The following is a 16012-nucleotide window of genomic DNA, read 5'->3' on the forward strand; positions in this document are numbered from 1 at the left end:
CCATGGGTGAGAGATGGTCTTTTTCTCTGAGAGCCTTTTGGAGGGGGAGGAGAAATCACCAGGCCTTCCTGGGGGATGGGGTGAGGTGGGGGGAGGGTACCCCTAGGATCTCTACTCAGACCCTGCCCCCTCCTAGTCCCGGCTCCCAGAACAAGTGCCCAGGAGGTACCAGACATGATGCCTCTGCCTGGTTGCTCAGGTGGCAACTGCCACCCACCTACTGGCAATCTGGTTATTGGCCGTGGCCAGAGCCTTCGAACCTCATCCACCTGTGGCCTCCATGGCCCTGAACTCTACTGTGTTGTCACTAAACTACAGGTAGGGAGAAGGGTATGGCCTCTGGAGGTGGTATCTTTGGGTTTTCTTGGGCAAGTTCAGCTCCTGCGGGAGTTCAGGTAATTGCTGTGAAGTTTTGGGGGAGGGTGGGGGCCAACCATGTACTTTCTGCCAAGTAACTCCTCGGGCGCTTCTCCAGGACTCTCAGAATTGCTGCTTTTGTGACTCTCGGGACGGGAAAAGCCATGGCATTGAGAATGTGGTCTCCCAGAGTGACCCTGATGGCAAAAAGACCTGGTGGCAGGCAGAGAGTGGTGAGGGTCCTCGTGTGCCCCTGTGTGCAGGTCTGGGCTCTGGTCAAGGCCTGGCCACTGAGCAGCCCTTGTGGTTACAGGCGTTGAGAATGTCAGCATCCAATTGGACCTAGAAGGTGCCTTTTACTTTACCCACCTCATCATGACTTTCAAGGTGACCCAGTGCCCCACCCTGAAGGCTTATTCTCTGCCTCCTAACCCTGACCCGATGGCCACCACTGATGTGTGCCCTTGGTGACCTAAGGACCCCCTCTTGTCCCCAGACATTCCGCCCAGCAGCTCTGCTCCTTGAGCGCTCAGTGGACCATGGGCACTCCTGGCATGTGTTCCGCTACTTCGCCCACAACTGCTCAGGCCTCTTTCCTGGGATCCCTCCTGGCCCTGGCCACAGAGTCAGTGACCTCGTCTGTGACCAGCGTTACTCAGACATCGAACCTGCCACCGAGGGAGAGGTCAGGCCCAGAGGAAGGAGGGTGGGGCCCTGGCATGAAGCCAGAGGCTCAGGCTTGCTTCTTCCCAGGTAATTTTCCAAGTTCTGGACCCAGCCTTTCTGGCGGAGAACACAACCAACACGGAGATTCAGGGTAACTATCCCACGGTCAGTCCTGGATTCCTTGTGTGTCAGGAAAACCAGAAACCTGCCTGTGGGAGGAGAGATCCTGCCTAAGTTTGTGCACTAGTGGGGCAGAGCGGCAGGCAAACCAGCTCAGCACCCCAGCGATTGTTTCCCAGCCCTGCCGCGTGCTGGTCCTCTACTGGGGTCCCTGTTATGGCTCCCTGTCCATGTCCCGATACTGCTTCCCATACCCGCGCCCAGTGCACAGGGACCAGCATGCTAGCAGTTTATGTTTCTGCCCCGTCACTGAAGTCCTTTGTGGGGAGGCCCTACTGTGGTCCCCATCACTCCTGGCCCTGCCAGACCAATCTTTATCCCCCACCTCTACTCATCACACTGTACCCCATAAACTGTCTGTTTTGTGAGCCGCTGTCCCTGTTCCCCATCACAGCCCCTTCACGGTCCACTGTCTGCCCTCCCACCCCGCCTTCAGTTCGAACAGTTCAGTTCAGTTCAGTCGTGTCCGACTCTTTGGGACCCCATGAATCACAGCACGCCAGGCCTCCCTGTCCATCACCAGCTCCCGGAGTTCACTCAGACTCACGTCCATCGAGTCGGTGATGCCATCCAGCCATCTCATCCTCGGTCGTCCCCTTCTCCTCCTGCCCCCAATCCCTCCCAGCATCAGAGTCTTTTCCAATGAGTCAACTCTTCACGTGAGGTGGCCAAAGTACTGGAGTTTCAGCTTTAGCATCATTCCTTCCAAAGAAATCCCAGGGCTGATCTCCTTCAGAATGGATTGGTTGGATCTCCTTGGAGTCCAAGGGACTCTCAAGAGTCTTCTCCAACACCACTCTGCCTTAGTTTACTGCATTCCGGAAGCTGCCACCAGGTGGCGCCAGCGCGTCTCTGGGTGTGACCTCTTCCTTGTAAAATAAATCTTGTTAAAGGACAAGAGAAACATAACATAACCCAGCAGGGCAGCCCAGAACCAGGCCGGGAGAAGGCCAGAACAGGACGACAAACCCCAAAGTAGCTTTTCCTCTATGTTCTACGATCTCCACCCACCTTGGCTTACTTAGGTTATTACCACTACTAGGTGTGCATGTGCACACACACCTTTCGCCCTTCTGAGGCCTAGAGGTGTGCTCCTCTGATCAGAAAAGGGACCTCTGACAAAGAGATACAGGAGGTGGCCTTGGCTTGGTAACTGAGTTAAGCTGTGTAGAGAAAGGGGGCTGTGGACCCATGGAGCCCCAGTGTGGGCCTGGCATCTTCTGGGCAGTGCTCAGTGGAGCAGATAGACAGGGTAACTGTCTTGGAGCTCACATAACAAATGAGATGGGCAGTCCATAAGTACACATACCTCACGTGGTTTGCCTGGGTGATGAGCTGATCTCTGAGTCTAGTGATGGGCTGGGGAGTGGGGTCCTTTACTGCACTGGGGAAGCAGGTTTCCCGTATCTAGCGATACTGGAAAGGGGTGTCCAGGGAGCAGTGAGGTGTGCCTGTCTCAGCCCCGGGGTGATGGCAGGTCTGACACAGTGCAGAGGTGGGATAATCGCCACTGGGCTGTGGTCATCCTAAAATGGTATACTCAGGGGGTTAGGGTGGGAGAATCGCACAGTGCAGGTGCTGGAGGAGGTGGCTTCAGTGATTTAGAGAGGGGAGAAATCCCCCCCAATTCCTCCTCCATCTTGGGCATAGAGGGATCACAGCCCCTATGCACCTGAGGGCTCTCCATGTGTCTCCAGAACTCCTGCATGTGACCAACCTCCGTGTGAACTTCTCCAAACTGCACACACTGGGTGACAGGCCCCTGGGGGGCCTCAAGGGCCACCCCTTCTACTACTACGCTCTCTATGAGCTAGTGATTGGAGGCAGCTGCCTGTGCCACGGCCATGCCTCTGAGTGCAGGCCCGCACCCGGGTCCCCACCCAGCGTGGAAGGCATGGTGAGTGCTCCCGGAGGGGCACCAGTGGCTGGTGGGAGGGTGAGCCGGGGAACCAGGGCCGACTCCTCTTGCCCTCATCCCTGTCAGGTGCATGGCCATTGTGTCTGCCGCCACCACACCGCTGGTACCCACTGTGAACGCTGCCAGGGCCTGTACCAGGACCGCCCGTGGCAGGCAGCAGAGCCTGGGTACCCCCACGCCTGCCAGGGTAGGTGCCATGGCCTGCTCTGTCTGGCCACACCTGCCATGGGTCAGCCCACTCCATACCCACCTTCTTTGCCTGGCTCCAGAATGCGAGTGCCACGGGCACGCCCGCAGTTGTCACTTTGACATGGCCGTGTATCTTGCATCTGGCAACGTGAGTGGAGGTGTGTGCGATGCATGTCAACACAACACAGCCGGGCGCCACTGTGAGCTCTGCCAGCCCTTCTTCCACCGGGACCCCCTGGAGGACCCCCGCTCCCTTCACTCCTGCAAACGTGAGCCCTCCAATCCCCGACCCCAATTGTGACCCTGATCCTTAAACTTCACATGACCTCTGACCTGACTGTCCCCACGTCTGACCCCTGATCCAGCCTGTGACTGCGACCCTGTGGGTGCCCTGGAAGGGGGTTTGTGTGATGCCTACACAGACGCCACCCGGGGCCTCCTCTCTGGGCAGTGTCGCTGCAAAGTTCACGTCTGGGGCCAGCGCTGCGACTCCTGCCGGCCAGGTCACTATGGCCTGAGCCTCACCCAGTCAGAAGGCTGCCAGCGTGAGTGACCCTCAGTGTGACCCCCATCCCCAGGTCCTCCTTGCTGTGTCCCCAGTTACTGCCCTAATAGCCCCCCGGCCCCCGCAGCAGTCTCGTAGCACTCTGACAGCCGTGTGCCCTAGCCTGCAGGTGCGACGCCCGGGGCCGGGTCCCCGGCACTCATGCCTGTGATCCATCCAGCGGTGCTTGTCACTGCAAACGCTTTGTCTCTGGACGGGACTGCAGCCGCTGTCTGGTGAGGCTTGACCCCCACCCCTCCTTCTGATCTGACCTTGAATTGGGGTGCTGAGCTTCTAGAAGCTGACAAGTACCAGGCGGTAACAAGCGTGACTGCAGACTGAGCCTTGAAGGTGGGTCGGTGCCACGTCCTGACCTGGTCACCAGAGTCAGGGCCGCCTTGGCTAGCTGAGCCAACACGGGGAGCTTTGGGAACAGAAGAAGGAAAAGCAGTTAGACAGAGTAGCAGAAGTATGGTGCGCTGAGTTTAAAGGTGTTTCACAGTAAAAGTGGTTGAACAGGCACTCGGAGCATCCCCTTCTTGTCTCTCCCTGAACAAGTCCTTTAACTTTTATTTTACTCCTGGTTGTGTCCTCATCCTCTTGCCTCCTACCTCCCCTCTGTGGAGCCGCGCAGGAGTCCACCAGGGGCCCCTCTAGCCTTCCCAGATGGACACAGAAGAGCATTCAAGCCCTGAGCTCCGCCCCCCCCCCCGACTTCTTCCTACAATTGGTCCCCGTATACTTTCAGCCCCGGGCTCCTGACGGTCCTCTCCTTGCCCACGTCTTCCTCTCCTTCCTCCACCCACCTTCCTCTCTTCCAGCCTGAGTTCTGGGGTCTGAGCGGTGACTCCCTAGGCTGTCGGCCCTGTGACTGTGACTTTGGGGGTGCCTACAGCAACAGGTACAGGGCAGGGCCTGGGCGTCTGGGTCCAGTGGGAAGAGTTGGGAGTCGACTGGGTCCCATCCCCATCCCCACCCTGGCCCAGGTGTTCCGTAGGGCAGGGCCTCTGCCTCTGCCGCCCCCACCTGCACGGCCGCCGCTGCCAGGAACTCCAGTCTGGGTACTTCTGCGCCACCCTCGACCAGGCCACTGCTGAAGCAGAGCATGGCCACAGCCTCCGGCCTGCTGACCCACGGCTGCCTGTGAGTGTCCAGCAGGGGCAGGAGGAAATCAAGGCTCACACCTTGGGGCTAAGGGCAGGGAGAGCATGTCCAGAGAGAGCTAGTTGGAAGAAGAGGCCGGACAGGGTTAGGAAAGTGAGGCAGGTCCAGGTAGGGGTGGAATCAGCATGGTTGGAAGTCTGGTGACTTGAACAGAGTCCATATTCCCACAACAGGTTTTCCCTGGTGGCCCAGTGGTTAGAACTTTGAGGTCTCACTGCTGAGGGTTGTGGGTTCAATCCCTGCTCGGGGAAGTAAGATTCCACAAGTTGCAAGCTGTGGCCAAAAAAAATAAAATAAAATCCCCAGCCAGGACAGTATGGGAGGACACTGACATTTGACTTGCCCCCAGGGAGCCCCTTGGCCTGCTCCCCCCTACTGTCCACCAGCCCCAGGGACCTCCTCCGGTTGGCTCGGGCCCCGACTTTGGAGACAGCGTGACCCTCGCTGTGCCCTCCAACGTGCCAGGCAAGCCCAGTACAGCCACCAGCTGCCCAGGGTAAGGACTCCGAGGGGCAGGGTTGGGTCATAGGTCACTAGGTCTTAGTAGGGAGGAGCCCAAGCCCTGGGGCTGTGGGTCACTGGGATCTTAGAGGAATGGGAACCTGAATCCTGAATGTTCTCGGTCCTGGAATGGTCTGGGCCTAGGAGTCTGCGTCTCACATTCAGACCCCAGGGAAGCCCCCGCCCCTGCATCGGGGAGCTGGCTTTGTACTGGGGAGGGGCTCAGACTTCGTACGTGTGGTGGACGGAGCTGGCCTTTCTCTGCTGGCACCCACAGTGCCTCGCGCCCTGGACTATGACATCATCCTACGCTATGAGACCCAGGTCAGTGGCATGGTTGCCAGGCAGGTGGGTGGGTGGTGCCAGGTGGTGGGTTGGGGCAGCTCCTTGACTGCTGGCTCCTGATCCTAGGTACCTGAAGTGTGGCAGGCATTAGTCCGGGTCCGTGCCCAGTCGCAGCCCCGCAGTACCCGCTGTGCCCATCAGCTGCCCTCAGAGCAGCTGTTCCAGGCGACCTTGACCCATGTGCACAGGTAGGCTGAACCCTGTGACCCCTAAACCAAGACCCTATTATGTAGCCAACATATTTGAAGCAATACCCAAACGAAGTGGGAAACGTCCAACATGTTACATGTTTAGTTGATAAATCGTGTCCGACTCATTTGCGACCCCATAGACGGTAGCCCGCCAGGTTCCTCTGTCCATGGAATTTTCCAGGCAAGAATACTGGAGTGGTTTGCTATGCCCTCCTCCAGAAGATCTTCCCAGCCCAGGGGTCAAAACTGCGTCGCCTGCCAATGCAGGTTCTTTACCACTGAGCCACCATGTTCTATGACGTGTTAGCCACTGAAGCTAACACGTCATAGAACATTCAAAACAGGGGCCTAATGTAAAACAGGGCAGGGTTTAGTTCCACCTTGATCTTTCTTCACTGCTCGTATGATGAAACACCGGACCCTGTGTCTGCACAGTGGAAACAGAGCGTTCCTGGACTGCATGGTCATGACCTCCTCAGCCCACCCTTACTGCTCTCCCTGGTCCCTGCAGAGCCGTGGTTCTTTCCAGACCGTTCTGCTTTGAACCTGGAACACGCTACTCTGTGATCCTGCGGCTGTGGCGGACCAAGGAGGGACGGAGACCCGAGGGAGGCACAATCCTCCTGGATTCAGTGAGATCTTAGGGGCTCCCCACCACATCTGGGGGAGACACAAATTATAGCAGGACAGTGTGGGTGCAGCAGGCCCAGGGACAGGGAGTCATGGAGGCCTAGAGTTGCACCAAGAGGACTGAGGTAGGTGGAGAGAGGGAGGGAGGAGGATCCAGGCAGGGGGAACGCCTGTGCCAAGGGTCGAAGGTGAGCCAGGCAGGCACCAGGCCGCACAGTACCTTGTGGGCCAGAGGAGGGGCTTGTCCTAGGGAAGTGGGAGCCCTGGAAGGGATTGGAGCAGGGAAGATGTTGTTAGAGGGTGGCTGCTGCAGTGATTCAGAGCGAGGGTGCCATTGCCTAGATTGGTTTGGGGCCACTGATGTGTGTGTGAGTTTCAGTCATATTCAACTCTGCGACCCCATGGAATTCTCCGGGTAAGAATACTGGAGTGGGTAGCCTTTCCCTACTCCAGGGGCTCTTCCTGACCCAGGGATCGAACCCCAGTCTCCTGCATTGTAGGCAGATTCTTTGCTGTCTCAGCCACCAGGGAATCCCTGGGGCCGTTGGAGAGGAAAGAGAAATAGACTCAACAGAGAAACAGAAAAGCGGCAGGAAGGGGCTGTAAAGGCCAGCGTGTGTACAAACGGAAGTTCCAGCGCAGGTGTGAGTGAGTGGCATGGGGCTTACTGCCCCCTGCCCTCCACCCTCTACCCTCCTACTAGGTTGTGCTCCTGCCGCGGGTTGGAGAGTTGCCTGGACTGAGGTCCGTGGACCCTGGGGCCTCTGGCCGCTTGCAGGAACTCCATGAGGCGGGCTGCCTGGAGGCAGCGAGGGTGAGCCCACCCCGAAGCATGCCTGAGGCCTGCGCCCGCCTCTCCTGCAGCATCTCAGCCCTGCTCCATGGAGGTGGCCTCGGTGAGCATGTGGCCATGGCTGGAGGGGGACTGGAGGTGGGGCTTGCAGTGGGCCCCGCAGGGTTCATCTGATCTTGCCATTTCTCCTGGCAGCGTGTGAGTGCCACCTACAGGGTTCACTGAGCACCGAGTGTGCCCCACTGGGGGGGCAGTGCCCCTGCCGCCCTAACATCACGGGTCGTACCTGTGACCGCTGCCTGCCTGGGACATTTGGCCTTGGGCCCACCGGGTGCCGTGGTGAGCCTTCAGGGCCCGTGGGTGTGGGGTCTGGGACCAGCATGTCATTTCTCTACGTGGCTTGATCGCCTTGTCACTTCCCAGACTGCCGCTGCCACCCTGAGGGGGCTGCCAGTGCCATCTGTAACCCTACAAGCGGGCAGTGCACGTGTCGGGCAGGCCGCGCTGGTCGCCGCTGTGACCGCTGCCTCTCTGGCCGGTGGGGCTTCCCACGCTGCCAGCCCTGTGCCTGCAATGGACATGCCGAGTCGTGCCACTCACTCACAGGCGTCTGCCAGGACTGCCGCGGAGCCACCACAGGCCAGCACTGTGAGAGGTGAGGCTGCACTGGAAGGGTTGGGGAGGGGTCAGGATGAGGGGCTAGGCCCCCGCTCCATGTGCCACTGCCCCCAGGTGCTTGGACGGCTACTATGGAGACCCCACCCTGGGCTCAGGCCAGCGGTGCCAGCCCTGCCCCTGTCCTGGGCACCCTGGCTCAGGCCTCTATCATGGGACCTCCTGCCATATGGACAGCACCAGTGGACGTGTCCTGTGCCTCTGTGCCCCCGGCTATGCAGGTGAGGCACGGTTGGCAGTGACCAACCCACAGCCCCGCTCACTTGTTCATAGTCCTGTTAGGTCCACAGAGCAAATCTCTGCACAGTGCCACCTGTGTGTTTGAGCTACAGGCTGGGCTCCTCTCTTCAAGGAGTTCCCATTCTTCTTTTCTGGCTGTGCTGGGTCTTTGTTGTGATGCACAAGCTCAGTAGGTGCAGTGAAGGCTTTTCTAGTTGTGGCGCGTGAGCTTAATTGCCTTGGGACATATAGAATCTTAGTTCCCAGATCAGGGATTGAACCCACGTCCCCTGCATTGGAAGGTGAATCCTTTACCATTGGACCACGTTGGAAGTCCCGGGAGTTCCCATTCTTAATGAATTAGAGGCGTGAAACTTGTAGGCCAAGAAGAGGGCCACAAGATTGGTGTCTACCCCGGGTCACACTGTGGGTCATAGCCCAGGTTGTGGCAGAGAGAGAGTCATGGGTTAGGGGACAGTGTGAATGTCTGGAACAATTATCCCAGGAGTTAGACTGTGTCGAGGGCCTGGCCTGGCCCACGAAGGCCACAGGAGCCCAAGGTGAGGCCAAGGTAGATGGGCCACAGGTGAGGGTGGGGGCAAGGCTGGGCCAGGAGGAAGGGAATAGGTGCCTTTGCTTGTGTATATCTGGGGGGCCAGGAGGCTGACGGACCCCACCTCAGCCAGTGGAGCCCCGAGCCACCCCTTTGTCGTTCCCATCCCCTACAGATGTCTGTCCTATCCTCTGCCCTCCTGGCTGGATGGCAGACTTTTTGGCTGGTTAAGTGGAACTCAGAGGCCCTGAAGGTATAGGAAGATGCCTAAAATACCCACCTCTCACTTCGATCCACTCCAGGCCCCCGCTGTGACCGCTGCTCCCCCGGCTACTTTGGGCACCCCTGGCCTGGAGATGACCCCAGAAGGAGTCCCTGCCGGCCCTGCCAGTGCAACAACAATATTGATCCCCGTGACCCAGCTGCCTGCGACCCCCACAGTGGACATTGCCAGCGCTGTCTGCACCACAGCCACGGTGCTGGCTGTGCCCACTGCCGGCCTGGCTTCCATGGCAGTGCCCTGCGCCCAGGGGGCTGCCGGCGTGAGTGTGTGGGTGGGGTGGGTGAGGGCGTCCCAAGGTGGGGGAGGGGTGGATTCGCGTCCCTCAGCCCCTGTCAAGCCCTTCCTGTCCCCAGGCTGCAGCTGTGATCCCCGGGGCACCAGCCCTGTGAGGTGCCCACCTGAGGCTGAAGCCTGCTTCTGTGACCCGGTCAGTGGGCAGTGCCCTTGCCGACCCCACACACTGGGGCGGGACTGTAGCCGCTGTGCCCCCCTCTTCTGGAACCTCGGGGGGCCCCGGGGCTGTGAGCCCTGCAGCTGCCACGCCCGACACACTTTGCAGCCGGGGTGTCACCCAGTGAGTCAGCCCGTGTTGCGAGTAGCACGTAGCCATGGCTGGGTGTGAGTGCATGTCTGTGCCTGTGAAACGGTGTGACTTAGGGCCGGTGCGAGTGTTAATGTGACCACCAGCAGAGGTGTGCAGGGCTGTGAACAGCTGTGTATCTGTGCTCTCATGCGACGTGAGCTGTGAGCAAACCTGAGACCACACGGGTCCAACCCCATTCATTTGGTGCCTGAAGGAGACGAGGTCTTAAGTGTGCTCTTGGGTCCCTGGTGCGGACAGGGTGGGAGTCAGGGAGTCAGAGGGCATGGAGACAGCGGGGCACTTGACTCAGGACACATGGGGCCTGTCAGGAGATGAGAACCCAGAGGGCCCGTCGGGGGATGGTGGGAAAGTGGGGGTCGGCCTGGGGCGCAGACCAGAGGCAGAAGGAGAGGAGGAGCCTGCCGCCAAGCACAAGTGTGGGTACTGCCAGGCTGGGGCAGGGCTGAGGGGCGGCACCAGTGTGCTGCTCTGGGCCCTCTTGCCCTTCTCCCTCCCTTGTTGTTTCACTGCCTGGCCACACTTTTTTCCCCCAGGTCACAGGTCAGTGCCCCTGCCGGGCAGGATTTGGAGGCCGCACGTGCTCCCGGTGTCGGGATGGGTACTGGGGTGACCCGGAGTGGGAGTGCAGAGGTGAGCGGGGCGCGCTGGTTCACATGCCCTACCACCACCAGGGGTGAGGCTGTCCTGGCAGGGCCGTTGGGGTGGGGTGGCGGGAGCAGGGGAACCTTGGGCTTGACCTGAGGGAATGCACAATGTGTTCATGGCTGTTTTCTCCAAAACTTAAAGTAATAGTCGTGAAAACAGCTACAGGGAAAGAGTGTAGACAAGGCCATGTCAGGTGGGTCTGTGGAGCAGACATGCTGGGTGGTTCTCTCCTGACCCCACCTGCCAGTCTTGACCCGAGCTGACCCCAGCCTGGGCTGCAGAGCCCCTGGAGCCCCAGGCTGTCTTCCTGCCCAAAGGCGGCCACTCGGGATGGCCTCTCTGGCCTTGGTAGATGCCAATACCCCTGGCTGTCCGAGCAGTGGCTTAGGAGAGACCACCACGCTCACACAGGGCGATTTTCCTCTTCCAGGCTTGGTAGGAGTGGGGCTGGGGTGAGCGCCACCTGCTCCCTGCTCTGACCCTGTCTCTCGGCACAGCCTGTGCCTGTGACCCCCAGGGCTCCATCTCGCCCAGCTGTGACCCACACACAGGCACCTGCCGCTGCCGAGAGGGCATCTCAGGGCCGAGGTGCCAAGCGTGTGCCCGTGGCTCTATAGGCAGCTTCCCACACTGCATGACCTGCCCTCCCTGCTTCACCTCCTGGGACCAACGCCTGGCTCCCCTCCAGCTGCATCTGGACACCGTGGCCCATGAGGTGGCCGCCCTGTGCCAGGGCATGCCTGGCTGGGGTGCTGGGCACCGCGGAGGACAGCTGCAGGCCCTGGAGGGTAAACTCCAGCAGGCCCAAACACTCCTGGAATCGCCTTCCCCCACCGGACGGCCCCTGCGACAACTTACAGAGTGGATCACCGGACTCAGGCAAGAGGTCTGGGGTCATTAGGGAGGAGGGCTCTAGCTGGCCTCCCAGGGTCAGGGACTCAGACGGTCTCTGCCTGGCTATCTGAGTCCTGGGTTCGGGAGTGAGGTGAGTCCTCTGGAGTGAGGAGACAGGGGGAAAAGGGCATCTCGGGCCAGGCTGATAGTCCATCTTCCCGCAGGACAGAAAGAACCACATTGGCCCAGACACTGTGGGTCACAGCCGAGGTTGTGGCAGAGAGAGAGTCATGGGTTAGGGGACAGTGTGAACATCTGGAAGAATTATCCCGGGAGTTAGACTGTGTCAAGGGCCTGGCCTGGCCCACGAAGGCCACAGGAGCCCAAGGTGAGGCCAAGGTAGATGCGCCACAGGTGAGGATGGGGGCAAGGCTGGGCCAGGAGGAAGGGAATAGGTGCCTTTGCTTATGTATCTGGGGGGCCCAGGAGGCTGACGGACCCCACCTCAGCCAGTGGAGCCCCGAGCCACCCCTTTGTCATTCCCATCCCCTACAGATGCCAAGGCCCAGGTCTCCTCAGCTGCCCTGCTTTCTCAAGAGGCTCTGCGTACAGTCCAGGTCGTGGCCACACTTGGAGGACAAGACAGCCTCCTGGGACAGGCCCAGGAAGCCCGGCAGTGGACACAGCAGCTACTGTGGGCAACGGGCCGGCCCAGAGGGCCAGCTGTGTTGCGGCTGAAATTGAAGGGGCTGGTCGACAGGGTCCAGAGGTTGAGCCCTCGGCTTCTGGGACTGGTAGACAAAGCTGGAGTGGTGGGTGGAAATATGGGTCACTGGGGGATGTTTTGCCAAGGAGAGGACTCTCCTGGGACTAAACTGAATGTAGGGCCGTTCAAGATCCAGGACACAAATTCCTCACTGGGACCCCGATCTTGTTGGCAGGGATGCAGGGGTCGGGGACCTGAGCTGGCCCGTGTTCCTGTGCCCTCGGGTGTTCCCTCTTACCCTGGGACCCTGCTTACCTCCCAGTGGGCTCTCATTGCCTCCCGTAACTCCTCCCGTAGCCTGGACATAGCAGCCATCACCTTGGAGCAGTGCCAGCATCTGGTACAGAGCCGTGGGGTCTGTGGAAGGGGGCCTGGGGGAGTCACAGGGTATGAAGGCTTGGCCATGGGCTCACAAGAGAAACATTCCACATGTGGCCCACCCCTACCAGCTACGGCAGACCCAGGCCACGGCAAGCTCCACAGGAACCCAGGCCTGGGAGGCATGGCGGCGTGCAAGGGGGCCCTGGGGCGTGGCCACCGTGTCTCGTGTGCGAGCAACTGTGCAGGCCATCCAGCGTTTCCTCTTGGGTACATGTCTGCTTGTTATGTGTCTGTTCACTGCTGAGGGCAGGGGCAGGTGGGTCTCCAGGACCCTGCTAGGGTACTCCTAGAATGAGGGAGACTTGTCAGGGCTGACCAGGGGTCCAGGGGGAGCATTAGTGTGCTAGCGAATGTTGAACAGGCTAGACCTAGGGGTCAGGAGGACTTGATTTGTAACGTTTGTCAATTTCCACGGTATGAGTAATTCCCATCATGACTGATATCCGCCTACCTATTATTTAACAACTGGAGGAGGAAATGGCAACCCACTCCAGTATTCTTGCCTGGGGAATCCCATGGACAGAGGAGCCTGGTGGGCTACAGTCCATAGGGATCACAAAGAGTTGGACACGACTGAGTGACTGAACACACACACACATTATTTAACAAGTGCTTAATATAATTCCTGAAAATGTAACAAGTCGCTCTTGGAAGCCTCTAGCATGATCTTCCCAGATGGCTCAGTGGTAAAGAATTCACCTGCCAGTGCAGGAGACATGGGTTCAGTCCCTGGGTCAGGAAGATCCCCTGGAGGAGGAAATGGCAACCCATTCCAGTATTCTTGCCTGGATAATCCCATGGACAGAGGAGCCTGGTAGGCTCCAGTCCATGGGGTCACAAAGAATTGGACATGACTGAGCATGCACACAGCCTCTAGTCATATCAGAGGCAGTGAGAGGTTAGGGTCAAGGCTCGTTAAGTCAAGGATCAGAGTTCACATCCAGGATCCCTACCTCCATCCCCACAGCTGAAGGTGCGGACGCTGTGAGCATAGAGCTGGTGGCATGGCATGGGCTGGTGGTGCCCGTTCCCCAAGATGGGGCAGCAGGCCTTGCCTTCCGGCTGGATCAGATCCAGGGTGCCCTCCCTGCACCAGATGCCGTGGGTCAGGAGCTGCCCAAAGCTGAAGGTGTCCTCCATCAGGCACAGCAGACCAGGTGAAGGGCCAGGAGGCTGGTTGTAGAGGTCAGAGGGTGGGGAGGAAGGGAATGCCGGACTGATTGCCTACATCCTTCAGGGCGGGTACAGCCAGGGCTCTGCACCAAGCGTTGGATTTGGAGGGAGTGCTGGCTGAGGCCGGAACTCATGCAAGGGCTGCAGAGCAAGGGCTGCAGGTGGTGAAACAGAGACTTCGGGGTCTGGAGGCCAGTGTACAGGAGGTGATCCGCGCTCTGCCCCCCATTCCCTTCAGCTCCCTCACACCTCTTGTTCAGAGGCTGCTATCTCTATTCTTCCCCTGAGATCCTTGACCTATTCTGATAACACAAGGCTAAATACCCTGCCCTGCTGTGACCTCTTTGTGATCCCGATCTCCACCCCAGGTGGCCAGCCACCTGGCCCAGGTTGCACTGGCAGGGGATGTGACGCCAGCGCTGGGACATCTGTCGGGTGGACCTGCAGCTCTCAGGACCTGTTTGGCCCTGACTCAGCGGCAGGCCCAGGAGGCAGAAGAGCAAGCCACGCATGCCCTGGGCGTGGCCAGGAGTCTGGGCCAGGTAAGATGGGAAAAGTGGACTTGAGGTCTCAGGGAACCCTGTGCAGTAGCATGAATCGGAGTTTAGGTGGGACTGGGCTACACTGGGCTGAGGCAGGGTCTCAGTTCTAAAGCCCCCCTTCCCCCCGGGAACTTCAGGGGCCAGTGTGTTTGGGATTGTAGGGTCCAGAGGGGTGGGCTTTCAGAGCCAGCCCTGCCCTAGGAGCTGCAGGTGGCCCAGCTGGGTGTGATGGAGCTGCGGAAGGGCTCGGAGAGCCTTGTGGCCACGGTGCAGGATGCAGGAGAGCGGGCACACTGGGCGCGAGCTGAGGCCCGAGAGCTGCTAACACTGGTACAGAACAGCTGGAGAAGCCTGGAGGGTATGTGGCTGGGCCATGGTGGGTGGGTATGGGGGGTGGTCAGGGTCAGAGTTAGAGGGATGGTGTAGGAGGGCCAGGGCTGGATCCAGGTTGGCTCCATATTCATATGGGGATCAGGCTGGGGTCAAAGTCCAGAACAGAGGGGTCAAATGTTGATTAGTGTTAGAGCTTATTTAGGGCTGGGATCAGAGTCAGGGTCTTGATGGAGATGAGGACCAGGGTCAGAGATTAGGGCCAGAGGTCAGAGCCTGGCTCAGATGACCTTAATCCCCAGGGTTGGAACGCCGCCTGGCTCAGAACGAGGAGGCACTGGGCAAGAAAGTGGCCACCCTGTGGGCCCTCGAGCAGCAGGCAGCAGAGCTACTGGGCCACATGCGGCTGTGGGCCAGGGCATATGCCACCTGCTGACTTCGGTCTGACTCCGAGTGACCCCACAGTGACCCAGGAATCCCCTGACCTTGAGAGCCCAGAGACACCAGAGTGCCTGCTGACCCGGAGTGATCCATGTGACAACATGTTGTTTAGTGGTCCTCTGACCTTGACAAATAGGAAGGGTCACGGACAACTCCCTGAGGCCATCTAGTGCCCCCCAAGATCCTGATAGAGCCTTATCTCTGAGTGATCCATAATTCTGAGTACCCTCTAGTATCCCTGAGCCCCTTAGATTGACCACGTGACCCCCCTGGTGTCTGGTGACCCCACTCCAGATAACTGGTGAACCTTGATGTTTCCCCTAAAGAACCCCAGCTATTTTCCCTGGGCCTGCCGCTCCAGGGTACTCTCCACCTGGCTCAGGACAGTAGGCGCGGATGTAGCAAGCTCAAAGTCGCCCGGACAGGGCCCTACAGACCCCAGAGTCCGGTCCCTGCCGAGGTCCCAGGGGCCTGGGTGGGGCACGCGCTCCGGCAGCCTGCATTCCAAGCCCGGATCCGGGCGCTCCTGGCAGGCCGAAATGTCTGGAGTGGATGAATAGCCAGATCTGGATTCACTCGCTACCGCTCTGGTCTGTTGTCGGTGCCCAGCTCCCTTTTTCATACCAGGAAACAGTTCCTCTTATGCCTACTTGTTGTAGTGACTGGGGGAGGCAGAGACCCTGGACAGGGGATGGTCTTTCTCCACCTCTCCCAAACCCTCATGTTGTCCTGTCCTTCCGGTCAGGCTGTCCTAAAGCTTCTCACAGTCCCTGAAGAGGGGAGTGTGGCACCCCGAGTGTGCCTTTCCACCGCCCCACTGATGCTGGAGCCCTGGGACTGAAAAGCCTAATTGATGGAAACACCCATAGCACCGATGACACTGGGGACAAAGGCTTGTCTCCATGGGCCCCTTGAGGTCCCCAAGATCACACTCCTCTCCTTGGCTTATGCCACAACCCCTACTTGGTGTGTCCCTGAACTGTAGTGGCCTAGGACCCCAAACCCTAGTGTTCCCCTGGCTTTGTGCAGAGTTGGGCCTGGGGGCACAATAAAGGTTTACAGGTGAGCCGGTCTGTGTCTAGTTTCTA

At 59.3% G+C, this 16012-nt stretch overlaps 3 protein-coding genes across 3 annotated transcripts; all 3 read left to right on the top strand.

The window, feature by feature from the left end:
* Nucleotides 1–2: 2 nt before the first annotated feature.
* Nucleotides 3–8334, top strand: LOC138424364 (laminin subunit beta-2-like; the record flags this gene model as incomplete). The annotated part of the gene is made up of 21 exons (XM_069561123.1): nucleotides 3–6; nucleotides 137–318; nucleotides 476–590; nucleotides 671–744; nucleotides 854–1042; nucleotides 1111–1174; nucleotides 2901–3100; nucleotides 3188–3308; nucleotides 3391–3579; nucleotides 3676–3855; nucleotides 3978–4090; nucleotides 4676–4755; nucleotides 4841–4997; nucleotides 5405–5483; nucleotides 5692–5843; nucleotides 5931–6052; nucleotides 6567–6687; nucleotides 7389–7581; nucleotides 7674–7817; nucleotides 7902–8133; nucleotides 8211–8334. Coding segments are annotated over exons 1-21 (2835 nt in total), but the record flags the coding sequence as incomplete, so codon positions are not given.
* A 2196-nt stretch (nucleotides 8335–10530) lies between these two features.
* Nucleotides 10531–13817, top strand: LOC138424882 (uncharacterized). The gene is made up of 5 exons (XM_069562392.1): nucleotides 10531–11336; nucleotides 11516–11679; nucleotides 11847–12645; nucleotides 13406–13595; nucleotides 13676–13817. The coding sequence occupies exons 1-4, from the start codon at nucleotides 11092–11094 to the stop codon at nucleotides 13407–13409; spliced, it is 1212 nt and encodes a 403-aa protein (XP_069418493.1). The 5' UTR covers nucleotides 10531–11091; the 3' UTR covers nucleotides 13410–13595; nucleotides 13676–13817.
* LOC138424365 (laminin subunit beta-2-like) lies at nucleotides 13475–15995 on the top strand. Its single transcript, XM_069561124.1, has 4 exons — nucleotides 13475–13543; nucleotides 13980–14153; nucleotides 14355–14511; nucleotides 14786–15995. Exons 1-4 carry the CDS (start codon nucleotides 13475–13477, stop codon nucleotides 14917–14919), a joined length of 534 nt encoding a protein of 177 aa, XP_069417225.1. The 3' UTR covers nucleotides 14920–15995.
* The last annotated feature ends 17 nt before the right edge of the window (nucleotides 15996–16012 follow it).

Source organism: Ovis canadensis, chromosome 19, assembly GCF_042477335.2.
Source record: "Ovis canadensis isolate MfBH-ARS-UI-01 breed Bighorn chromosome 19, ARS-UI_OviCan_v2, whole genome shotgun sequence".
In the NCBI taxonomy this organism is placed as follows: domain Eukaryota; kingdom Metazoa; phylum Chordata; class Mammalia; order Artiodactyla; family Bovidae; genus Ovis; species Ovis canadensis.

Excerpts from the sequence above, each read along its gene's own strand:
- LOC138424365 (XM_069561124.1), top strand. The coding sequence starts at position 13,475 with ATGGGGCAGCAGGCCTTGCCTTCCGGCTGGATCAGATCCAGGGTGCCC. Across the intron at positions 13,544-13,979 it reads CCCTGCACCAGATGCCGTGG|GTGGCCAGCCACCTGGCCCA; the intron begins GTCAGGAGCTGC and ends TCTCCACCCCAG. Across the intron at positions 14,154-14,354 it reads TGGCCAGGAGTCTGGGCCAG|GAGCTGCAGGTGGCCCAGCT; the intron begins GTAAGATGGGAA and ends GCCCTGCCCTAG.
- LOC138424882 (XM_069562392.1), top strand. The coding sequence starts at position 11,092 with ATGACCTGCCCTCCCTGCTTCACCTCCTGGGACCAACGCCTGGCTCCC. Across the intron at positions 11,337-11,515 it reads GAGTGGATCACCGGACTCAG|GACAGAAAGAACCACATTGG; the intron begins GCAAGAGGTCTG and ends ATCTTCCCGCAG. Across the intron at positions 11,680-11,846 it reads GAAGGCCACAGGAGCCCAAG|ATGCCAAGGCCCAGGTCTCC; the intron begins GTGAGGCCAAGG and ends CATCCCCTACAG.